This window comes from Dipodomys ordii, unplaced genomic scaffold (genome assembly GCF_000151885.1).
Source record: "Dipodomys ordii isolate 6190 unplaced genomic scaffold, Dord_2.0 Scaffold60, whole genome shotgun sequence".
Classification (NCBI taxonomy): Eukaryota; Metazoa; Chordata; class Mammalia; order Rodentia; family Heteromyidae; genus Dipodomys; species Dipodomys ordii.
This window is the reverse complement of record NW_012267276.1, coordinates 1,413,643-1,439,892: the sequence shown is the minus strand read 5'-3', so window position 1 is coordinate 1,439,892 and position 26,250 is coordinate 1,413,643. Positions and strand designations below refer to the sequence as shown.

The 26,250-nt window shown below is 40.3% G+C and overlaps 1 protein-coding gene across 1 annotated transcript in view; it reads right to left on the bottom strand.

The window, feature by feature from the left end:
- Positions 1-11,609: 11,609 nt before the first annotated feature.
- The window catches only part of Plcl2 (phospholipase C-like 2), a 149,352-nt gene continuing 134,711 nt past the window's right edge, over positions 11,610-26,250 (bottom strand). Inside the window, exon 6 of the mRNA XM_013022168.1 lies at positions 11,610-12,432. Within this exon, the coding sequence (XP_012877622.1) occupies positions 12,253-12,432 (180 nt within the window). The 3' untranslated portion in view covers positions 11,610-12,252. The remainder of the gene's footprint in view (positions 12,433-26,250) is intronic.

Below are 26,250 nucleotides of genomic sequence, written 5' to 3'. Positions count from 1 at the left end.
CAACAGACTCCTTGGTTGAAGCAAGATTAACACCTACGAGGGTCTTACTAGTAGCCTTCCCCTCCCACAACTAGGGCAGACATAACTAGTCCATCATTGACAGACCTTGAGCAACTGAATCTACTTACCTAACCTGTGTTTTCAAAAAGGGATAACTGGGGAAACTTTCTGAAAACACAGTATTTTGAGGTGTTGACTGCCTGCTGTCCTTTATGCTGTTAGTGGACACTCCATATGCTGTCAGCTCCCTCATTGATAAGAAAGGCTCAGAGAGAACCACACCTGAATGAAACGGCTTTCATACAAGCACAGTGCTATGACCTCGTAACTTTCCAGTGAAAACCATTAGTAGCAAAAGAGAACAACCAAGACAGAACACATGGACCAGAGAGGAAATAATAGAGGAAGTGAGAAAAAGTTAAGAAGGATCTAAATAATTACAAAACAAAATCAGACTACTATATTAAAAAAAAACAGTCACCACAAAACAAGAGCCCACATGACAAAGGTCAATGTCATTGCTAGCCAGAAAAAAGAAACTTCAGAGACATGGAGCAAGGGCACAGAGAGGGACATGAGGAAAAATAAGATCAGGACATTAGAACATTCATCTGGAATAAATGATGGGAATAAATGATGAACTTACAAGTAAACAAACCTTAGAAAAAACTTCCCAGAGCTTATAACACAAAAGATTATATAATAAAAGGATTTCATGGCTGGGGGTATGGCTCAAGTAGTAGAGCACCTGCCTGGTGTGTATGAAGCCCTGACTCAAAATATCAATATAAAGAAAAAATATCAATATAAAGGAAAAAAAAGACTCTAAGGACAGGGATGAGGATACATAGCTCAGGGGTAGAGTGCTTGCCTAGTAGCATGCATGAGGCCCTGGCTTCCATCTCCCACACTGAAAATAAAAGGTCAATCAATGGCCCAGAAAAAGACATCAAACACCACTGACATACTGCAGCTGCCTCACTCAGTCTGCGTCCTTCACCGCACCTGTCCAGACTGCTGACATCCACGCTAGACTCCTGGGGTCTACCTGCCATCCCACTTCAGATAAGTCCACGCAGCACTTTAAACCTGCTTTTCCTCAAACCTGCTCCATTCAGCTAAGAACTCCCTTCACTTAATTGCAAACTGAGGGACTCTGATTAGATTTTCTTTCCTTGACCTGACCCCACCTCCCATCTCTACTGTCACACTCTGTTCCTAACCCCCCTCCTAGTTGCTTTCCTGGTTCATAGTAATACCTTCCTAACTGGTTTTTCTGTTCCTACTGTGGTCCCATTTTCCACACAACACCCAGAATGAACTTTCAAATGTAAATCAGATCACATTGCTCCTTAATTTACTGAGAATAAGATCCAGGATCCTAGTGAGCTCTGCAAGATCCACCACCTGTTTGCCTCTCAGACCTCATGGATGCCTTCCAACCACCCTGACCCTCACTGCTCCTCAACGCTCCAAGTCCATTCCTGCCTTGTCCTCCAGTCCTGTTCCCATACTTGTACCTGGCTCCTCCTTATTCAAGCTCTCTCTTCTCATTCTTTACCAACTATATCACTTTATCCTTGTCTGAGTCCTTTGATCTATTTCCTCCGGGGAGGAATATTTGAACAATATTTGAAGATATCTATATATTTGTTTATATTTTATTGTATATTTTCCATTCTAGGATGTCACCCCCAGAAGAGCAGGGATCTTATCTTACTGGTCTACTTGCAGCTGATAGAGTTCCTGACAATCACTATCTACAATAATTATCTGCTGAATGAATAAGCTTATGTAGTTCATCACAACATTTGAAAACAGAAAAAAGTAAAGAGTAAATGAAAACAATTCCCAAGAAAATGAAACAGGTTAACTACAAAAAAATCAGAGCAAACTTTTCCATCTTCTCAAAAGTAATATTCATACTAAAAACATACAGGGTGCTTCTGGGTACTGGTGGCTCACACCTGTAGTCCTACCTACTCAGGAGGCTGAAATCTGAGGGTCACAGTTCAAAGCCAGCCCAGCAAAAAAGCCTGTGAGACTCTTTATCTCCAATTAACCACCAGAAAACCAGAAATGGCGCCGTGGCTCAAGTGGCAGAGTGCTCACCTTGAGCTGAAGAGCTGAGGGACAGCACCCAGACCCAGAGTTCAAGCCCCACGACTACCACCCCCCCCCACACACAAAAAAAAATACAGGGTTCTGCTTCAAAGTTCTTAGAGGAAATAGTTTTGAGCCTAGAGTTAAATATCCAGCCAAATATGCAATAAAATCAGAACAAATGCAGAAGGGAGGGAGGGAGGGAAGATCAAACTCAGTCAAGAGCTATATAGAGTTAAACAGCATTAAGATAAATAAAATAGATACCATACTTACACCAGGCAGCAGGCTAGAAAGTAATTAATCCAAGTTAAAACAGGAAATCAGAGGAGTCAGAGGAAATGTCTTCAAAAGAAAATGAATAAATTACATGGTTAAAAGCAGGAAAGGTTTTACCGGTCACGAAGAGGCCTGGCATGAGAGTAATGATGATATACCACCATTCCTCCTAAACTGCCACTCCACGTGTGTTTCTCTCAGTTTTTAAGCCGTTAGTCTCTTCTTTAAATACACGATACATTTTGAGGGATACAATGTACAGACTGACATACAATGTACAGACTGAAAATACATAGTTCAATATATCTTTCCTAGTGTATTGAGACTACCATTGGTTTACCTATAACCAATCAAAATACAAATTTGCATCTACATTACTTTTGTGTGATTCTAGAAAAGTTCCCTCTGGGTCAACTTTCAGCACAGCCTACCCCACTCCAGGCAACCACAGATGTGATTTCTATTACTGAATTGTAGTTATCCTGTTATAGAATTCCTTATAGATGAAATAATGCAGTGTGTTTTCCTGTCTGGAATTATTTAGCATGAGTATTTTTAGAGCTACCTGTGCTTATTGTAACTATACTACTTTGGTATATTTGTAGTTAAGTATATATCCATTTAATTAATATTACACAATCACTCTGTGTTCTTATTGATAATCATTTGAATAGCTCAAGGATTTTTAAAAAAAATTTATGAATGAAGTTCCTGTGATGGTTCCTATGTGAGTCTTACAACTTCCCATTTAGTGCTTCCAAACTTTTGTGTGTAATGTGCTGCTAGAGCTTGAATCTGGAGCCTAGGTGCCCTCCCTTAGCTTTTTGGCTCAGGGCTGAGTTCTCTACCACTTAAGCCACAGCTCCATTTCTGGCTTTTTTTTTTCATGTTTGAAAGGTATTTTTGTTGGGCACAGTACTGTAGAGAAACTTTTCCTTTCTGTCAGTACTAAGATGGAGAATCTACTGTCATCCTTATTTTTGTTCTTCTATGTAAAATTTGTGCTTTTTCTCTAGTTTTTTTTTCTTTATTGTTGTGGGATTGTGGTGATTGGACTATGAGACACAAAAGTTTTCTTCCTGTGTCTTGTGTTCACCATTTGTTGACCTTCCTAGATCGCTGGGTTTATAATATTCATCACACATGGAAAAGGCTTGATTTTTATTTTTGACCTTTTCCTGAGCAGCTTCCTCTTTCCTTCTCTCTGGGTGTTGCACTGACACTACACCAGGCTTCTCTGGATACTGTACTTATACCACACTAGACCACATGGATTTACCATGGGGCTGAATGGTAGTCTTGTGCTCTCTTTTCTTCTATGTATGTATTTCATTTCTCCTACCGTGATACCAAGTTCACTAACCTTCTTCAAAGTCTACTCTGCTATAAACCATATCATATTTTCATCTCACACATCCAAGCTTTCATCTATAAAGGAGAAACTTGGGCATGTTGCTCCTTAACTTTATAAATACATGGAAAACAGCTATTATTAAGTGGTTTATAATACCTGGTGTTCCAATTCTAACATCTGGTTTGGTTTTATGAATTTTTTCTCATTATGCACTGTACTTTTCTGCCAATTTGCATTTCTAGTAATTACTTTTGGGACACATTTGTAAGTTTGATTTTGGGGATCTGTTGAGCATGCAGCACAGTTCCCAAAAGAGAGTGCAATCTTTTCAGGTGCTGTTTTTAAACTTTTTAAGGTGGGACCAGACAAGTGCATAGTTTGGGGCTGATTGTTCACTACTGAGAAAAGACCTTTCTGACACTGCACTCAGTGCCCTGTTATAATTAACATGCTGACCATTCTGGTTCTTTGTGGACACTTGTCCTGTTCTTTCTAATCTATGCATTCTCAGGGCAACATTGACCCCAAAGGGAAAATATTAGTTTTAAAAGAAAAAATTCTCTCTATATAAAGCAAAAGATAGATGCCAAACATAATATTAGATCACTTATGTACATAATTCATATAATATCACAGATACATTACTATCATTACTGTATCTTATGGGGAAACTTATTAGAGAAAAAATTCTAAAATGGCTTCTCGAGAAGATGGTCACTTTAAAAAATGTTTATTTCTAGCCAGGTGTTGATGACTCACATTTATAATCCTAGCTATTCAGGAGGCTGAGATCTGAGGACTGAGGTTCAAATCATCCTGGGCTGAAAAAAATCTGTGAGACTCCATCTCAAATTAACTGTCAAAAATTAGGCTGGACACATATCTGAAGTAGTAGAGTGCCAACCTTAAACAAACAAGCTGAGCAAGAGCACAAGGTCCTGAGTTCAAACCCTTGTACTAGCACAACAAAGAAAAGAAAAGGTGGAGTTTTTGCTCTATTTGTTGTGGATGGTTCTGTTGTTCTGTTTCCCAGTGTTTTCTGGGTTCATCGCTTTTCTCAGTGAGCTATTGAGCTATTGTATTCTGCCAGGTCTCTGGTCTCCATTGCCTCAAGTCAGGGCTCTCTAGAATCTCCTGTACCATTGTGTAGAAATGCTCTCGAGGTAATCAGCTGGGCACTTCAAAGGCTCACCTCATTTATTTCCATTCATAAAAGTAGTGTTATTTCCTCTGTGTAATGTCCAGAATCTTGAAAACCACTGTTTCCTCCATGTTTTCTGGTTTGGATTGGGGATAGTGTTTGCTTTGTTTGCACAGGTTTAGAGGCTTTGGATCACAAATGCAGGTTTTGCCTAATTCTTAGGCAAACTATACATCATAAAGGCTGGCTATTACTAATATAGTCAATCCTAGAAATGCATGGAGAGTTAGGCTGGGAGCACACCTCAAGTGGTAGAACACCTTCCTAGCAAACTCAAAGTCTTGAGTTGAAACTCCAGTACAACCAAGAATAAATAAATGTATAGTTACAGAACAAAATGTTAGTAATACCTCAAGGCCTTTCCTAGTGGCACAGAAGGAAGGGGTATTGGAGCTGCAGGAGCGCAAGCTGTGGAAGTTAGCACTGGAGAGTACAATTTTTTTATTCCACCTGGTGGTAGATTGAAGTATTGCAGTCAACATTTGCATCTATCAACTTTTTGTTTTGTTTTTGTTTTTTTTTATTGTGAAAATACTGTACAGAGGAGTTACAATTACATGGGCAAGATAATGAGTACATTTCTTATCAAGCATTGTAGCCTCCTCCTTTGTTTCCCCTTTTTTGAGTGGATTACTCAAAGCTTCAGAGGTAAACCAATAAAACTGAAATCCAAGCCAGGCCTTGGTGGCTCATGCCTGTAATCCTAGCTACTCCTGCCAGCCCGGGCAGGAAAGTCCGTGAGACTCTTATCTCAAGTTAACCACCAGACTTATCTGCAATAGCTAGTATATGTCTAGGACAAGCAGAAGAGGTCAAAAGCTATGTACATATGACCATATAACCTGATGCTAAGTGAAATGAACCCCAAGATAGGGACACAGAGATTTTATCTTTCTTGCTGTTCTTTTTAATGTACTTATAATGTATTATGTGATTTTTTTTTGTTTCTTTGTATGTTCTTCCCCCATGGTACAACCCCTGTTGTCACTGTATTTGATTCTGGTATCCTCCAGCTTTTATATACATTTTTCTAAGTTGGGGAGAGGAAGGGAAATAACAAAATGCTGAAATAAGGATACAGAATGGCCCATTGTAACAATGAGATGTACAAGACACTATGTTGAAAACAAAATTTACGACTTTGCAGGGGGGCAGGGAGAGGAATTGGGGAGGTAGGGAGAAAAGGGATGGTAGGGGAAAAACAAAGGAGAGGGTAACAATGCTCCATAGGAAATGGACTCATTACTTTGCTCATGTAACTGTAACCCCTCAATATAGTATCTTTACAGTAAAAAATATATATTAAAAAAAACCCAGAAAACCGGAAGTGGCATTGTGGCTCAACTGGTAGAGCACTTTCCTTGAGCTGAAGAGCTCAGGGACAGCGCCCAGGCCCAGAGTTCAAGCCCCATGACCAACCAAAAAAAAAAAAAAGAAAGAACTGAAATCCACCCATTCCTACTAGGGACTGGGCCTGGAGAAACAAGAATGGGAAGGAGTAGTGAAACGAACCCCATTCTTCTTCCTCAATACAAAGCCAGCACGGTTTTTAAAAGGCGATAAAGCAGAAAGCAAAGGGAACACATGACAGATCCTCTTTGTCCAACTGTGGCTAATAGCCATGTGTGGCTGGCTGCTCACTGGTTGGCAAGTGGCTAATGTGACTGAGGAACTGCTAGGTCATTAAATTTTTATTACAGTTTAAATACAGTACGCTATGTGGTTGGTGACACTCACATTAGACATAGCTTTATTCCTTAAATGCTTAATGCTTTGATTGCCCTGGTCCTTGAGAAGGTAGAGCTTTTCTTGACAGTAACAATTGGAAAAGCTCAGAGAAAGGAAGAGGGCTTTTGTTGGTATCGTCACTTCCTGTGGGAAGAAGCAGGTGGGCGATGTGAGGGCCACATGGACTTTTGTTCGGTAATGTTGTGGTTTGCACTCAGGGCCTTGTGCTTAGTGCTCTACCACTTGAGCCACACCCATAGTTCTTTTGCACTTGGTTTTTCAGATAGTGTCTTGTGCTTTTGCTGGAGCCAGAATTGGACTGTGATCCTCTCACCATGCACTTTTTACTTTACATTTGCCAGCATTGGGCTTTTTTTTATGGTAACAATGAACATATTTTTCTTCATTGTTATTAAATGAAGCCAATAAAAAGTGGATTTAATACATTGAAACTAACTGTTCTTCTCAGTCTAAGTTTCCTGACTTGCTGACCTTCCCCAGCTGTCCCTTTGGGGTGGAGAACAATATGGAGGCCATTGGTCTTTCAGGCCTCAGGTCAGACACCACCTTTGCAGAGACACTTTGGTGGTAGCTTGTGTTTTCCACAGATGGACTTACCAGTAGTTCCCATCCCATCTCCTCTTCTGCAACATGTCCCCCATAGACAGAACATTCCTTCAAATTACCTGCCCCTTAAAACTGGGAAAGATTCAGTGATTTGCTTGAACAGAATACAGCAAAGGGTGACATTTAGCAGCTCCCAATAGTAGCATCACATGACCAGCAGCTTCTGTGTGATTCTTGTGAAGTGCTCACTACAGAAGGGACAATCCCCTTCTGAATCTTACCACCCTGTTGAGAGGCCTAAGTCACATAGAGATGCTCTGATGGATAGTGCCAGCCAAGCTTCTTACTAACAGTGCGAGCAACTTGCTACAAGCAGCACACTCAGATGACTGAGACCCCAGCTTTGACAGGTACCAGGCAAGAACCACAGAAAGGGCTTGGTTGTGGCTCAGTGGCAGGGCACTTGGCTCACATGCTCTAGGTTTGATCCCCTAGCACTGAAAGAAAAAGAAACATCCATAAAGTAAACCCAGTCAATTCACAGGGCTGATTATTTTAGGTTTGAGGAGTTGAGTCACAGATCAGCAAGTACTTAAGACACTGTCTTTCTAAAAGAGGTGAGCCCTCCACCTTCCCATGGTCCCTATATGTTTCCAGCCCCACTTATCCAACAAATACTAATAATGAAACAAACTATGACTGCCAGGACCTAGTCTAAGCTTTACACACTTTTATCATTCTGCCCTTACAAGAACCCTGTGAGGGAAAGAAGTATTTAGAAATCTTCTTTCAGAGGCAAGGTGGTTGAGTTCACTCACCTCTGAGTGCTGAGACAGGATGTAAAGCATCCTCTGGATAGAAGAACCTCTCCTCTCCACAGCTTCCCATGGCTCCTAATTGCATCTGTATCCTTGTAATTTTGTGGATAATGTCTCTCTTCCTACTAGATTGTGAACTACATGGGGCTGGAACCACACCTGTATTTGTTCAGAGTGAATCCCTAGTGTCTAAGTATACTAAAAAAAACTCACAGTAAGTCTCAGTGGTTTCTAAAGAACTTGTTTTCCACATTGAAAGAAAATAAAATGTCAACTGTCTGATTGTTTCTTATAAGATAATATCCAACTTGGTAGTTCAGAGGTGAAATGTGTAGCTGAAATTCAAATTAGGAATTTGCCTAGGAATGTATGATTGGAGTAGGTAGATCATATTCAAATCCTGTGTTGAGCATGCTTTTGGGCAACTTAAATACAATGTTTATTTCTTCATCTATAACACTGGATAAATGCCTTACTGACAGGATGAAGCATGTAAGATAACACCTGAGACAATAAACTTAAAAACAGGGAAGAGGGGGGGAGTGTAATTATGGAGGTGGGAGGGAAGGGATGGTAGAGGAAAAACAAAGGAGGAGGCAACAATGCTTGATAAGAAATGTATTCATTACCTTGCTTATGTAACTGTAACCCCTCTGTACAGTATTACACAATAAAAACATATATATATATTAGTGTTGGTTGACCTTTTGGGCCTATAGTGATGCAACACATGATGGAAATGTGTATGTGAGGAGGCTTATTCACGTCATGGCAGCCAGGAAGCAAAGAGAGGAAGAGGAAGGGCTAAGGTCCCTAAATCCTCTTCAAGGGCAACTCTCAGTGATCTGAGACCTGTTATTAGGCTAAATCTCTTATAGTTTCCACCATCTCCCAATAGCACTGAACCAGAAACCAAATCTTTAACTCATGGGACTTTAGTGGACATAGAAGATCCAAACAACAGAAAATGACATATACAAACACCTTCCTTAGTACACAGAAAGACTCAGTCCAACATAACTAGTGGAAAATAATATTAGGTCCTTTGCTCCTGTTAAAGATCAGCTAAGACACAAGCAGCCCCTGAAATTGGCAGATAGCTCTGTCCACCTTGAACATTCTCACTGGATGGATACAGCAGAGCCATTCTATGACTATGCTAAAATTCACATTTCTAATGTTTTAATACTTGATTAAAGATTCAGTAAAGTCAAAGCACCCTGCATATAAACAGGGACTCATGATTAAAATTGTATTGCAAGTGGATGACTTCCCCCATGTCACATGGATAACCCCAGGTCCATAGGGGTCCATAGAATAGGCCCCCCCATAGAATTCCCAACACACAGCGTAAGGGCACTACCCTCCCCATATACTGCTGCTCAGTCCTGCCACCCTGAGAAAGAGGAGGTAAACACTTGGGCTTAGATGACTTCATTCTCACTGTTCAGAAGTTGACTGCCATTGCAGAGAACAGATTGTTGCCAGCAATACATAAACCATGTGCAAAGAGAAAGCAGATGTGCCCAGGGTTTACTCTATGAATATATCAACATTACTAGAAACCTAACGCTGGCTTGAGTCACATGTGGCAGTACTTTTACTTCTCATGGAACTAACCAGGTATTTGTTGCTGGGGTTTTTTTTTTGGTCCAACTTTTTTTCCTGTGAAAGATTTACCAGTTTGTTTTTTTTCCTGTGTTCTCTGGTTATACATCCCTAGATGGGAGTGGATGTGTGTGTGTGTGTATGCACATATAAGCAGCATAATTGATATACACAGTAGTCAGATCTACAATGAATGACTCAGATTTACTGTAACTTCCAATGGTACATTCCATAAAGGCTTGCTGCTGGTGGAAGCCTGCACATGAAGCTAAGTATCCCACAAGCTAGCAATCCCAGGATCCCGAACATCCTACAAGTTAGGAAACCCAGGAGCAGGGATCTTGTTTTCATTAATTGGTAAGGCTATTATAAGACTTCAGCAGGTCCAGTCCAGAGCAGGCCAGTAAAGTCCTTTGTAAGAGAAAACTATGTATAAATCATAACCTTGGTCCCAGTCGGTTTGATAAATGTTTTGTTTCCCTCTGAATGAGAAAAGGAAACTCCTAGCTCAGTAGGCCATGAGTATGTGCTCTGCTGGCCTGCAGCATCTCTGACTGGGGTGCCTCTGCTGGGGCAGGATACAGATATACAGACAAACAAGGAAACACAGCCGCTTTGGGACAGCCTCCTGGTCCACACACGCTTGATGCTTCCCATCCCCTGGCTTTTAGTATAAAAAAGTAGAACAAGCCCCAGGCTAGATCCAGAACCCACATGACCCCTAAAGACTTGAAGACATCAAGCAATGAATTTTATTTTTTCTACCAGCAACCTCCACATGTGGATGATCTCACCAACTCCTTCAGTTTAAGATGATGGACTCCAGGCTTGTACAAAGTACATCAAATCACATGTTCTTGTGATTAGAGTGATTCCACTCACCTGCTAGGCTATTATCACAAACATAGCCATTTGTTTCAACCTCTCTATATTTTAAATGCTAGTTTCTATGACTTCTAGGTTTTTCACTTTCACAGAAATACTGCTACCTACAGAATTCTAGGATTTCTTACAACAATCTGTTATTTTATTTCTCCTTCTATGAATCTAGTTTACTCTTTGCTATTTTTCTACTCATTTTTCCTCTGTGAAGAGTTCATTTCTGAGTGAAAGCCCTAAGGTACTGGTTGTTGGATAGCTGTTTTGTGGGGAATGGCACTGTTACTTAAGTATCAGGCAGGATCCATTTCACACCAGGACTGCATCTAGCCAGGAGCTAGTAGAAGTGGGCGCCTTAATGTAAATGTACTTTTAGAATGCACCTGGCAGAAACTGAGTAAAGGAATTTTTTAAGAGGTGTTCAAAAGCCTGGGAGAAAGGAAATGAATCTATTCTGGCCCTCCCCCCTGCCCAGCTTGAAGGTTACATATACATATCTGGCTCATGGACCTGAGCCGCTGAACAGAAACTACAGGCCATTAACACGGAGTTTTTGCTGTGAGAAAAGCAGTAATTAGTTTCAGTATCCATTTCAGGAGCTTTAAAAAACAAACATAGCATAAAGTTTCACTGGTTTTGAAAATAAAGGCATGATTTAAAAACTCAACTGTGAAAAAAAGTCCCCCAAGACTGGAGGAGAAAAAAAGACTTTCTCAGATAAACCAAACCTGAGGGGCTTTGTCACCCATAGACCTGGTGGGAAGCAAGGTCTGCTCCAGGCCTCCCAGCTGCCTCCCACTGGCTGCTTGATTTCCAGGTACCATTCACTAGGACTTATCCCCAAGCCTAGGAGGGCAGCTGTGTGAGAGTGTGTGTGTGGGGGGGGAGGGTGGCGGTAATCTGTGTTCACTTTACAATCAGTCAGCTGTCGAAACCCTACTAAAAGTACAGTCAAGCCAGATAGCAATTTACGTTGAACAGTCATTCAAGCAAGTAACTGGCTCTTCTTCCAAGTGGACTATTTTGAGCTAGAAAATGTAAAAGTTAAAGTTCCATTAAAAGTACATAGTGCTCTTGGAGAAATATCATAAAACATCTTTTTAATGTGAACACTACTTCATACAATGAAGAACTATTTACAAGGTGTTCTTCTAGATTGGCTGCTTTTGCATTGTTGTCCACTGTGCTGACAGCAAGTCTTCAGCCGGTAGTTCAGTCCAATTGCACATTCTCCTCATCCTTGATGGCTCTGTCCACTTACATTCTCCTTAGTAATTATGGCTCAGCAAGCATGCCACCAAAATAATCTACAACCCAGAGACTCTGGCAACCCACCTAATAAAATGTGTCAATAAATACTCATTTGACAATTCAATCCCTTCCTGTCTTACAAGTGTTTTCACTTAGGAAATGTCTGTTTCTCAAGGGAACTAGAGTGAAAAATAACCTGTTCTTCATACTGAAACGCAGGATGGTTGTTGTGTACAAATATAGCATATTTTGGCCAGGGATATAGTAATTTCTTGTTCCCGAGTTTATTTGCCTTCACATGTAGGACTGCTACACACATTCACAGTTTTAACAGACTGTAATTAGCTATTCCAGTTGTGCTTGAAGATCCCAAATATTATTTTCATAGTGAGTACAAAGCAAATGTTTCGTTTGATTACAGTTGGTCCTAGAGTTACAAACTCTGACATGATGTACAAGTCCCCTTATTCTTCCTGGCCATCGTGTACTTTTTCAGGTATGACTTCCAGGCTCCGGCGTGGCTTCTGGACTTCAGCGTTTTCAGTGCCTGGTTTATTCAGCCCACATGAAACAGCAGCATAATGGATTTGCTTCAGGTTCTCCAAAGTCTCATTTTTAGCATATTTCAAAAGATCTGCTTGTCCCTGTAACAAAACAAGCAATTCAACAGTATTAGATATGACTTTACAATACAGATCTTCTGCTGAAATAGAAGTGTGTTGATTCTGCCCAGGGTATGTTTGTTTCCTATTGGCACTACATCTGAATAGGTCAATTTTAATAAGCAATGAGTTTGTTTTCCCAGTTTCAATGTCACACTACTCCCCAGCATGCTGCCCTTCCAGCCCTTTCCACCTTAAATCTGAAAATTCCTCATGTATGGATGGTTCCTGACTATTCTGAATAAAATAACATCTTTACTTGTTTGGCCAGTTTCAGTTTTTTCTTTTTAAGGTTTAAAAAAAGTTTTTTAAAAAATAAAATGTGTCCAATCACAGAAGGATATATAGACAGTAGTGAGATGTCTACCTTTCACTGGTACTTTGCCTATATTTCTGCTATGATACCAAATGTAACCAGTACTAAAGTCAAGACACAGGCCTAGCCCTGCCACACAAAGAGAATTATGCATGCCCCTCTTTCTACCCCTCCTCCATCCCTTTGGCTCCTCACATTCACGACATGACATTACAAGGAAGACTCCAGACAGTGCTGGAGTCCTGGCCACAGGCAGACCTTCATGATGAAGGAAGAATAAAAGTCTTCTACTCTAGATAGATGTTCCTAACCCAATTTTAACTTCTCTTATGAGGTTTGGCCACCTGCCTGGCGCAAACACAGCCTAATAAACACACAGGTCAGAAAAAGGGTGGATGGACTGAATCTCCAACACTGGGAGTCTGGCATTTGAGCTGCTGTGGGTCAGTGTAGTTTGTCTGCCTGGCATAGCTTAGCTTTGGGGGCCAGAATAGTGTCTGGTGGGGCCTGAGGCTGTCTTGCACATCTTAGGGAATTTATCCGCATCCTGCCTTGACTCACTAAACACCAACAGCATCTCTCAACTGTGACAGTCAAAAAATGTCTGCAGACATTCTAGGTATGTCTTGGGGGCAGGGTGGATGTGGTCCTGGTTGGGAACCACTGGACTAATGAATCAGGAGGACGTCAAGGTCACTGAAGTCAGGAGAGGATGGGTCACTCCTCTGTTGTAGATCCCGATACTCCTACGGAGCATACTATTTATTGCCTTTTCTTTTCTTACTCTCCTTCAAAGCATGCTTTATCTTCCTCTCAGGCTCTGAATTTATTGTTTCCTTTATGATTCTTCTATATAATTTGAAGTTTTCTTTTAAAATACTTCTATTTCAAAACTCTCCAGGTATCCCCTTGAAAATACTCCTGCGCAGCCAAGGTAATGGGTGAGGGACTTATCTTGCAGGCAACTAGACTAGAATTAAATTGTAGCCAGTGGTGAGAGCAAATTGCTATGTGACTGAACCACCACGAGGTCCAAATCCACAGAATGGCTGTTGCTCACCACTTACCATTTATGACTTTCCTGCTCCTCAGAGACTTTTAATTAGTGACTATAAATAGATGTTCCAATGCTTTGTTAACCTGAAGGAGCTTCATTTTTATTCATGCCTCTTTGTCACTAACCCTCTATATTGAAAATCTACTAGTTTAAAAAGACATCAGATATAAATATGGCAGATTGTATCAGCAACATAATTTCTTTTTTTTTAATTTAATTTTATTTGTGAACATACTGTACAGAGGGGTTACAATTACATGGGCAGGATAATGCGTACATTTCTTACCAAGCATTGCAGCCTCCTCCTTTGTTTACCCTTCACATCCCTTCCCAGCGTCCCCCCTCTCCCCCAATCCCAATCTTCTCCTTCCCCCTCCCCCCACCCCGCACCAACATTGTAAAGCTCGTTTTCGACAAGCAACATAATTTCTTATTTAGAAGTTGATTTGCCTTCACAACCAATTCTATATGCATGCACAATTTTAGTAGATTATTATTAGGTTTTAAAATTCCAAACGCTTTTTAAAATTAATAAACTTCCCTTTATTAAAGAATAGTTTTGCCAGGCACCAGTGGCTCACTCCTGTAGTCCTAGCTACTCAGGAGGCTGACATCTGAGGATTGTGGTTCAAAGCTAGCTCAGGCAGGAAAGTCCATGAGACTTCTATCTCCAATTAACCACCAGAAAACCGGAAGTGGCACTGTGGCTCAAGTGGTAGATAGAGCGTTAGCCTTGAGCTGAAGAGTTCAGGACAGCACCCAGGCCCAGAGTTCAGGCCCCACAACTAACCAAAAAAAAAAAAAAAAACAAAGAGAGAATACAGTCTCTGCATCCCAACCCCTCCCACTAACACCCAACTTCTTCCAACATCTAACCCACACTGTGATGACATGTTCATCACCAGTGAACCTACACTGGTGGTGTAATCAATATATGCTCTTGGTCTTGCATGGGTTGTACAAATGTGTAGTGGTTTAATGCCCTGAACATCCTCTACACACTGCCAAGTCAATGATTTTTCCCAAACATCTCCAACCCAACTTTGGCAACCGCTCAACTTTGTACAGTCCCATAGCTTTGCCTTCTCCATCATGTCACAGAATGGGAATCATAGAGTAAGTAGCCTTTTATGCCTGAGTTCTTTCACTGAGTCCTGTGGACTTAAGGCACTGATTATCATGCTTTTGTCTAAACTTTCTACCATTCATGTATCCATTCACCTACCCAAAGACACTTTGATTATTTCCAAACTATGGCAATTATAAAGAAATCTACTATAAATGTCTTTGTGTGGACATACTTGAGTCATTTGGATAAATATCAAAGGATTGTTGCATGAAAGATTACATCAAACTGTTTAGTTTTGTAAAAAGTTGCCAAACTATCTTCCACAGTGGCCATACCACTTTACATTCCTTCCAGCAAGAAAAGTTCCTCCGTGCTTATCTGCATTTGGTGCTGTCAGTTCCAATTTTGGCCATTCTAATAGCAATGCAGTAGTAACGTGCTCCTAGTTACAATTCCCAATGGCATATAGCAATGAACATCTTTTCATGTGTTTACTTGTCTTTTGTATATCTTCTCTGATGACATGTCTGCTCATTCTCTGCCAATTTGGCATGCTTTGAGAATTCTTTGTATATTTCGGAAACCATCCTTAATCAAATATATTTTTTTCAAATATTGTCTCCTAATCTGTGACTTCTTGTCTTGCTCTACTGACATTGTCTTTCACAGACCAGAAGTTTTTAGTTTTAATGAAGTTAAATGTCTTAGTTTTAATGAAATCAAACCTATCAATTATTTTATGAACTGTATTTTTAGTGTTGTATCTAATTTATTGCCATACTTTGCTATATTGAATTATTGCATATGAATACTTTTAGTTTTTTTTTTTACCATCCTCTAATTCTGTGCTTTGATTCATTTTGAGTTAATTCCTGAGAAAGATTGTAAGGTCTATTTCTATATTCAGTTATTGTTTTTCTGTTTTTGCATATGAAGTCCACTTGCTCTAGCAACATTTGCTGACATATTTGCTCTTTGTATTGCCTTCGTTTCTTTATAAAAAAAAAGCAGTTGACTATTGTAAATCAATTTCTATATTCTCTATTCTTTCCAGAAATCTATTTGTCCTTTTCCAATACCATGCTCAGGATTATTACTGTAACTTTGCAGTAAATCTTAAATGTGTGCAGTGTCAGTCCTGTGACCTCACTAGAGTTAGATTTTCTCCTTCAATATTGTGTTGGCTACTCTGGATCCAATACACAACTGAGGACCAGTCTTTCCAGATCTATAAAATAACTTATAAAGTTTTGATTAGGCTTGAAGTGAATCTGCAAGTCAAGTTGGGAAGAACTCACATCTTGACAATACTTACTGTTTGTATCCAGTAATATAGACTACTTCTCTGTTTGCTTTGATCTTTTAAATCTTTCATAAGAGTTTTGCAGATTTCCTCACATGAGTCTTGCACATATTTTGCTAGATTTATACCTAAGAATTTCACTTTGGAGGATGCTAATGTAAATAGCAATGTGCTTTTTGTTTCAAATTCCATCTGTTCTTTATTAGCATATAATCAATCAATTAATTTTTGTATATCAATGTTGAATTCTATAATTTTTTATATAATTGCTTGTTTTATCATTGGAGGAAGTTTGATTTGTTGATTCAAATTTTCTACATAGAACATTATATCTATGAACAAATTTTCATATTTTCCTCCTCAATCTGCATACTTGTTATTTTCTTTTCTTGTCTTATTGTATTAGGACTAAGTTTTAAAAAGGGACATATTTGTTTTGTTGCTGATATTATAGAAAAGCCTTGGGTTTCTTACCATTAAATATCAAGTTAGATGCAGGTTTTTGTAGATTATATTTTATCTAATTAAGGAAGTTTCCATCTATTCCTGGTTTACTGAGAGTTCAATCTTATCAAATGCCTTTTCTGCTTCTATTATTATGAGCATGAGAGTTTTCTTCTTTAGCCTATTGATGTGATGTATTTTACTAATTGAATTTTAAAAGCTGAACCAGTCTTACATTCCTGGTATAAATCCTACTTGGTTGTAATTTTTTTATACCATGGTGAACTCTAATTGCTAATATTTATGACAATTTTTAAATTTTTTTTTGGGGGGTTGGTCATGAGGCTTGAACTCTGGGCCTGGGCACTGTCCCTAAGTTCTTCAGCTCAAGGCAAGTTCTCTACCACTTGAGCCACAGCGCCACTTTGGAGAATTTTTTCATCTGTGTTCATAGGGGATGCTGGTTTGTTTGCAACTTTCCTTTCCTGTGCCTTTGTCTGGATTTGGTAATGCTGGCCCTATACAATGAGTTAGGAAATTTTTCCTCCACTTTTATCTTCTGGGGTAGACTGTACAGAATTAGTATCATTTCCTCCTTAAATGTTTAATAGAATACATAAGTGAACCTACCTGGATTGGTGCTTTCTGTTTGAAAATATTAATTATTGATTCAATTTATCTATAGATATAAGCTTACTCAAATAGCTTACTTCTTCTTAATATGAATCTTGGCAAGTTCTGTTTTTCAAGAAATTGGGCCATTCCATGCAAGGTTATCAAAGGTTATGAAAGGTTCATGATGTTCCCTTACTCCTTTTAGTGCTTACAAGAATTATAGTCTTCTCTTTCACCTCAAACACTGATCATTTATGTTATATTGATAAATTTCCTCTCTTTTTCTCCCCTTAGCCTGGGTAGAAGTTTACTGATTTTATTGAATTTTTGTTTTGTTTTTGTGTCAGTACTAGGACTTGAACCCACGGTCTAGGCATTGCCAAGGCTGGCACTCTACCATTTAAACCACAGTTCCACTTCTGGCTTTTTGCTCATTAATTGTTGAGATAAGAATCTCACAGACTTTCCTGTCTGGGTTGGCTCTAAACTGCAACCCTCAGACCTCAGCATCCTGGGTAGTTAGAATTACAGGCATGAACCACTGGTGCCTGTTGAGTTGTATTGTTGTGTTTTTTTTTTTTTTTGTGCTAGTCCTGGGACTTGAACTCAGGGTCTGAATGCTCTCCCTGAGAGTTGTGACTCTACTACTTGAGCCATAATGCTTCTTCCAGCTTTTCTTGGTATTTAACTAGAGGTAAGAGTCTCATGACTTTCCTGGCTGGGTTAGGTTTTTGAACCACAATCCTCAGATTTCAGTCTCTTGAGTAGCTAGGATTACAGATGTGAACCACTGGTGTTTCACCCTTTTTTATTTTGTATTTTTGGTTTTGTTGATTTTCTCTGTCATTTTCAGTTTCAAATTTCACTGATTAATAATACAAAATTACTTTTATTAATGGAAATTAGTGGATTTTTGTGAAATGTCTACCTGGCATCTTTGAGACATGACATATCTAGGACTGAATTCCTATCATGTTACTTCCCCTACAATCATCTCCTCCTCAAAGCAGATGTATTTGTGCAGTCACACGGACCAAAGAGTCCTCTATCATTGAGGGCAGTTTTTCTCTTCTATCCCTATCCCACCTGTAAGCAGCTTCTATTAAATTGCACGTGTGTGTGTGTGTGCGCGCGTGCACGTGTGCACGCACTCATGCACATACGTAAGTTCTCATTACTTTTTAACATCTTCATTGCCACTATAGCAGTCTAAGCTACAACCATCTTTCTCTCGGTTTATGACAGCACTCTTCTGACTGGTCTTTCTACCTTTTCAACATGGCAGCCAGAGAGCACTAATAAAAACATACCTTCCTTCTGCTTAAAACCCTCCAGTGATTTTCTCTAAACAACTCAAGCGGGAACATCAAAGTCCTTGCTATTACAGCTGTCCTCATCTCTTGTATCTCTCTGCCTAGTCACTCAGCCTTCATTATACTCTGCTCCAGAATGTTCCTCAAATCCAGCTGGTCCTCTCCAAGCAGGCCTCAAGGTCTACACACTCACCATTTCCTTTGCCAAGAAGGCTCCTGACCCAGAAATACACATGACTCACATCCCTACCCTCTTCAGGTGTTAATACTGAAATTTTCCTTACATTGGAACCCATTTTGGCTCTATCTAAAACAGTAACTCTCTGCTCCGTCCCACAACTCTCCTTATCTTTTACTGTCTTGTTTCTTGCAATACTTCTTACCATGAGATATGCCCTGGGTTAATGAATGTATGGGAAAATGTCCTCTTACACCAGTATTACTGCCCTCCAACAATGGGCTTTGTTATTTTCCCGATGTTTGTCTCTTGCTAGCAAGAGTATATAATAAACAGGCATTTAATCTTATGTAAATGGGATCATGAAATTGTATTGTTGTTTGGGTTTCCTGTTCCTCAGCAGAAGTCAGGTCTTGGTGATTTTTCTGTATCAGCACACAGCGATCTACCACATGACGACAGCATTTAAGAACAAAACCCCGCAGATGGTACAGGATAATGAAGAAGGGTCTTCCAATTTTCTGATTCTCAAGCTTCTACCAATCATATGGCTTCTCCACAAGCAGGTAGGTGACCACCTGGGCTTGAGGGGCTGCTTCACGTGGTCCACCACTTTCGTTCTGTTCTGTGTTGAAATCACCTCCCTGACTTGTTGCTGAGTAAAGAACAACTCTGGGGGAGGTGGTGGTTTGCTGTAGCAGTGATCACAAGTCATTGCTTCACAAGACTTCTGAAGAACAGAGGCTATTTATAACTCTGCTGCCCACAGACACAGCATATGGAGTTTGGTAGATGTCTATAAGCCGGCTAAGCAGAATTTTCACATGAAAAACATAAACCTTACTGTACATTCTGCTGTGAATTTCATAACTTAATCTATTTGGTTTTCATCTCTAAATGTTGTAACAACCTTAAGTTCTTACTTTAGTCCAGAATCATTGAGGGCAGTGGCTGGGCCCAGCAGCTGTGCCTGTGGCTTGCCAGGGACTGAATAAAAGCTAGGAGAAGCCAAGAAAGGAAGGATGGCAGAGGCCAAACCCTGAATCAGGGCACAGCTGTACTCAACCCATCAAAACGCTTGTTGACCACAAAAGATGTACCCATTTTTAAAATATTAAAAATATTTCAAGGCACATCTGCTAATGCTCCAGAGTTTTAAACCAAAATTAACGACCATGATTCACTGCTTTTATTCAGATCTGCAGGTAAAATAACAGGAATGCCAAACTCCAGCTGGATTTTCAAAGCCCTTTTGTCAAGAGTTCATGAGGGAAATTAATGGACAGCACAGCTGCTTTACTCTGGCAGTGAGAATCCAGTACATGTAGAAAGCCTTCCCCTGGCCTCGGCTGCCTGCCTGTGCTATGGCCTCGGGGCTGGGAGCTGGAAAAGAGCCTAGGTCTAGAAAATAGAAAGGAAGAGGGAAAAAATAGGTACTCCTACCATTTTAGGGGGGATGGCTAACAGAAACACAAAAGTTCTGTTTTTATGCAAACAGGAATGCACGTTGTCAGAGACTGCTTTGACCTCCACATGTCAGCCTCATGTTGACTTTTGGGGGGTGGTTTTGGGGCCCAAAGCTCCAACTCCAAGATGAGATGTGAAGGCACTAGGCTGCTGCCTTCCTGGTTTTCACATTCACTGGGAACAGAGAGAGGAAGAGAGCAGATCTTAGGTACCCTCATGTTACCATCTGTGCCCCAGATATGACACTGACTCTAGCAGAGGCTAGACAGCACAAGGCCCATCACAAAGGCAGACTACTGAGCTGAGTGAGCCCAGTTACAGCCCATGTCTCTACCTGTTTGATAACTAGATTTGCATGCATCAAATTGCCCCAATTAAATCGCTGCTTTATCTGCAAGTCCCCAAGAAGCCTTGGGTACCCTGTGCGTCACTCTCAGAAGATGTCGCACAGGGCCAGGGTCCCCCTTCTGACTCTCATCTGAGTGTCTTATGCAACCAGAACCAGAGAGGTGAACCTGGAAACCCCTAACACAAATCGCACAACAGGAAATAAAAGCCAGCTCAACAGGAAGTCACTAATTTCTCCACCAGTTCTGTTTCTGGCATAACAGCATGCAATCACAAACCTTTAGTAAGTACTTTGTGGTTACTCACTGTTTGGGGTGACAGGAGACTCACACAACTGAATACATACAACTCAAGCCAATATTTCCTGAACAATAATGATGTGCCAGTGAGAACGAATGGACCCCTCTTGCAGGAGATGCTGACACGCTGACACTGGGGAGGTGATACATGTGTGTGGGGAGGATGTGGGACACCTCTGAACCGTTCTCTCCATTTGCTATGAATCTAAAATTGCTCTAGAGATACAAGTCTTTAAATAAAGAAGAATACTGTTGAATTGATTTAAAGCATTTTTTACAACCACAATTCAAACTGGCCAAGAGTGGCCATGAATGCAATTGCAGTACTAAATTTGAAACCACAGAGCCCACGATATGTCAAAAACAAAGTAGGAAGTAACAAATGGCAGCAAAGCCTCCTGGGAACACGAGTTAGCATTAATTGAGGGACCACTTTGTGCCAGGTGTTGTATTAAGCCATCTACAAAGTTTATCTAATGACAGTCTCTTAATTCTGCAAGGGAAATGTCCTCACCATTCTTGTTTTGTAAGGAGGAAACTGATTAAGGACTCTGCCCAAGGCACAGTCTACATAGCAAGTCACACAAGCATTCAAGCTCTCTGTATGTTTCTTTTAGATAATCTAAAGAAGGGGCCCCACCTATGGAAAGTGAACCCCACAAGTTGCAACATTTTAAATAAAGGAAACCAGGGACCCCACTAAAGGCTCCACCTAGAGAGAGGTAAACTCCACACTTTGCAACATTTTAAATCAGCATAGTAGAACCACCAAATCAGGTTTTGCTTTTTGTGGTTTTGTTTTGTTTTGGGTAGCACTGGGGTTTGAAGTCCTCAGGCCTTGTGCTCATTAGACAGGAGTTCCGCCATTTGAGTTATGCCTCTAGTTCCCATCCAACTAAAATTTATATATTCAGCATATCAACAATTATGTAGACAGTTTGCTCTTCCTGTGATAACAGAAATGTAAATTTCCAGCTTTGTACATGTTGAGTGCACAGTGAGGAAAGAAAACAAAGAACAGAGTCTTGGCTGTGACAGATTGTTGTGCCAGAACTGGGGTCTACACTTAAAGCCTCATGCTCTCACTTAACTTTTTTGCTCAAGAATGGCACTCTACCACTTGAGCCACACCACTACTTGGCAATAGTCTGTAAATCATGTCATTATCCTGTGATGGATGCCTTCTAAGAGGTCTTCTGTGGCAGCACAAGAGTAAGAGTCCTCCTAACGTGCCAAGTTTACTTGGAAAGGATCTCCCAGATAATCGGTCACCTCAACAGGGTGCACTCCTGTCTACAGGATGACAGAGGTGTTCAGAATGCGTCATTTGGGCTGCAAGTGCAGCAGCCCAGTCATCACAGCAGGACGGGTCCATGCCACCCCTCCACTGCCTTCCCCTACAAGCTGCTGAGGAGCATGAAAACTCTGGAGGATAGTGCCTCCTACCCACCCTCCCCTAAAAAGTCTAGCACTTAATTTTAATTCTCAAATAAGAGACTCAATGTAACTTATATCCAGAGGGAAGGAAATTCTCCCAAGAAGCAATTTCATGTTTCCTTCAGCTAAGATGGTGGGGGGGCTGCTAGGTCTCAACAGGACAGCAGAGCCTCGACAGTAGAGCAGGAAGGTATTCTTCTGGGTCTAAGGGCTGTGAAGGAGAATGCTTTACCCCCAGAAGAGCCCCCTTGGAGCCTAGCTTTGGCCGGCACAGAGCAGGTGGCTCTGGGGGCAGCGTGGGGTGGAGGCTTCAGGAGCATCTCTGTGAGCAGTCAGCCACAGAAGGCAGGTGAGAAGGGCTGGCGCCAGAGACGAAGAAGTGGATTGTGTGGGGGGATGAAGGAGGCTCAGGCCCAAAGCTGTGACCGTGAGAAGCAGCACACACATATAAGCACTTCCTCTACACTTGTCATCTTCCAAGCCCACCTCCTAAACCAAACAGTAGCCGAGTAACTGCAAATTCCATATCTGTGCGATTCAAGTTTTGGAAGATTAACGGTGTTTCAAATGGATCAGTAGCCTACCTGATGATGATGAACACTATTGTAGTTTGATTTTTTTTTGAGTTGCTCTGAGTTTTCACACATTAAATAGAGAAATGGCTTTCAGTCAAGTACAGCTTTTCAGGAAAACTGGCAACATATTACATCACCTATAATAAATAAATAACTAAAACATAAGCATTGATTCATTGGAGAAAAAGTCATACATAAACCATCACAGTCATTTTCAGAAAAAGAATAAATGTGAGTGTTTTCATAATAAATACTATACCCTAGGTAAAATGAAGAAAACCAAGACTTGTGTCAGTTCAAATGTCCTCTGTTTTACTGATTTATTTTAGGCAGAAGTACTACGTTCCTAGAGAGAACACATAATTACTCTCAGGTTTCCCTGTCAGTCTTGTTGCTGAGGGCAGAGGGGTATAGGTCAGGAGAAATGAATTCAGCGATATTGACCAAGATGTATTATACTTATAAACTGACATGTTGAATGGTAAGCCTTTTGTGAAACTACGATAATACAAACATAATTTAATTTTAAAAAATCATGAAAGATTGAAAAATAAGCTTCAGAATCTTGCAGGACAATATCACGCAGTATATATGTATAACTGGAGTTACAGAGGGAAGAAAAAAGACCTGGAATATTCCCAAAGATTTTGAAACTTAGAAACCCACATACCTAAGAACCTTAACAAACCCCAATGAAAAGAAACAAAAAGAAAACCACATCAAGACCCATCCTCATTATTTTTTCAATGTGGGACTGGGAATCAAACTCAGGGCCTCAAGTTTTTTAGGTAAATGCTCTGACACTTGAGCTATGTTCCAGTCTTTTTGCTTTTAGTTTATTTTCAGCTGGTATTTTTCAGCTGCTCTGCTGGTTTTGGCCCATGATCCTCCTAACTATACCTCCTGAATACCTGGGACTGCAGATGTGTGACACCATACCTAATTCTATCATACGTTTTGTTTTGTTTTTTCAATGCACATACACTAAAAGAGCTCAACTGCCATACACTTGCTAGAATGGCTAATCTAACAATCCCAAGTATTGGCAAGGATGTTCCCAGCAGGCAAAACTCTCCTAACATTGCTGAGAGAAATGTAAAAATGGAAGTGATGTGTTATAAAGCAGTTGGGCAGTTTCTTATTAGGTGTGACACAGATTTAGTTTAGTATCTATGAGTGGCGTATGACCCAGCCATTCAATTCACAGATTAAAAAAAAAATTTAAGCAAGTACCAGACTTATACCAAGAAGCATGGGGGTTGCAGTCTTGGAACCCAGTGTAAATATTTTATTTATTTTTATGATGCTGGGGACCAAACCAAACCTCATACATGCTAGGCAAGTGATCGAACCTTCAGCTACACCCTTAACCTAAATATTTTAAATCTGGACAATGGAAAAATAACAATACACCTAATTCCCCACCTAGAAATATGACACTGATAAAAGTTTCTCTCTCTCTCTCAAGTGGGTAGAGTATTGCTATGTAGCTTGCCGTAGGCTGGGGTTTACAGGCCTATACCTCCACGCCTGGCTTATAATATTCTCATCTTTCATAACAGAAGATAAACCAACAATGAATGTAACTAAAACATATTGCTTAAAACTCAACAAAATGACAAATGACTCATATTAACATTGTCCATAATCTCTTCTTTTCCTTTCCCTACCCTCCCTGCCCCTCTGCTTCTCTCCCCTCTCCCTTCCTGTCTGCCTGCTTGCCTTTCTTTCTTTCCCAGCTGGTACCTGGGTCTTGAACTCAGGGCCTGAGTACTGTGTCCCTTAGCTTTTTCACTCAAGGCTGGCTCTCTACTACTTAAGCCACAGCTCCACTTCTGGCTTTTTGGTAGCTAAGTGGAGATTAAATCTCCACTCTCCGGTACTTAGTCTGGACTTTTCTGCCTGGACTGGCTTTGAAACATGATTATCAGATCTCAACCCCCTGAGTACCTAGGATTATAAACATGAGCCACCAGCACTCAGCCATCTTCTCTTTTTTTAACTTGAGCAGGATCTTTGAAGAAATAAGTATCTTCTATAATAAAAATTCCTCATTAATTCCTTTAGCTTTTGTGTGTTTTACTTTTCTAATAAGTTAAGTGGTATAACATTTAGTACATTAAAAAATTAAAGTGAGCAGTTATAGTTATCTATTGAAACAATGTATTTCATCATATCTGAGCCTCCTGGGAGGTGTCTCTGAGCTGTACAATATCTGATGTGCCACCAAGCAAGATACATGAAAATGAAAAGGAATAAATCAGACTCAGTAAAAACGTACCTCCATCTATCACCCATCCACCCACTCACCCATATACATATAAAATGTTACCACTGCAGCAGCTCATGCCTGTAATTTCAGCTACTTAGTAGAGTCATAGTTTGAAGCCATACTGAGCAAAAAGTTACTGAGATCCCAAAGGAGCAGGAGATAGTAGTGCAGGCCTATATTCTCCGCTACAGAGGAAGCATACATAGGAAGATCATGATTTCAGGCCAGCCTGGACAAAAATTAATGAGACTCCATCTCAATAAGTTGCTGAGCATGTGGCATGCATTTGTTATCCCAGCTACTCAGAAAGCATAAATAAGTGAATTGTGGTTCAGTTCAAACCAGGTACTAGCACAAGATGCTATCCCATATTAGATCTAAAATATAAACCTATATGAAAACACATACAAGGCCATACAATCAAACCATCTAAAATGTAGTATACACAGGGGGAGGGTTTCCATGGTGTAACTGCTTTGAACAATTTAACAATTTAATATGGATACCAGGAAGCTGAAACATTTTGACTGGGGAGGGGCTAAAAGGAAGGCCATGGACAAAGAAAGGAATGCCAGTAAAGACAGTCATAACACTCAGAGTACGTGTGCGTGTGTGAAAATGGAAACAGAAACTTGAGAGAGGAAGATAAGATAGGGGGAGAATGATGGAAGGGTGACATTAAGTAAGATGCACTGTGCACAAAAATGGCCATGTCAAATCAAAACCCTAACTTAACTAAGGCAAAGAGGGCTGGGGGCACAGCTCAGTTGGCAGAGCATCTGTTTAGCAAAGCAGGAGGCCCTGTGTTCAATTCTTATAACCCTCATCCCTCACAAAGAGGAAAGGTTCTTTTTTTTTTAAGAAGGAAGATCTGAGATCCTTGAAAAAATTTTATCTTTTCTACATTAAAGTAGTGTTTATAATGGTAATGCATTTATAAAGGTAAATCAGAGCTCTCTAGTCAAAACATGAGTGGAAGTATATATGCCAAGGTGCAAATCAGATTCACAGCATGCCCATCATCATGGATGTCTTTCTCTTTTGTTCTGTATTTTTAAACTATTTTCCAAATAAAAAAATAAAGCAAGCAAAGGCAGGTGTTGGTGT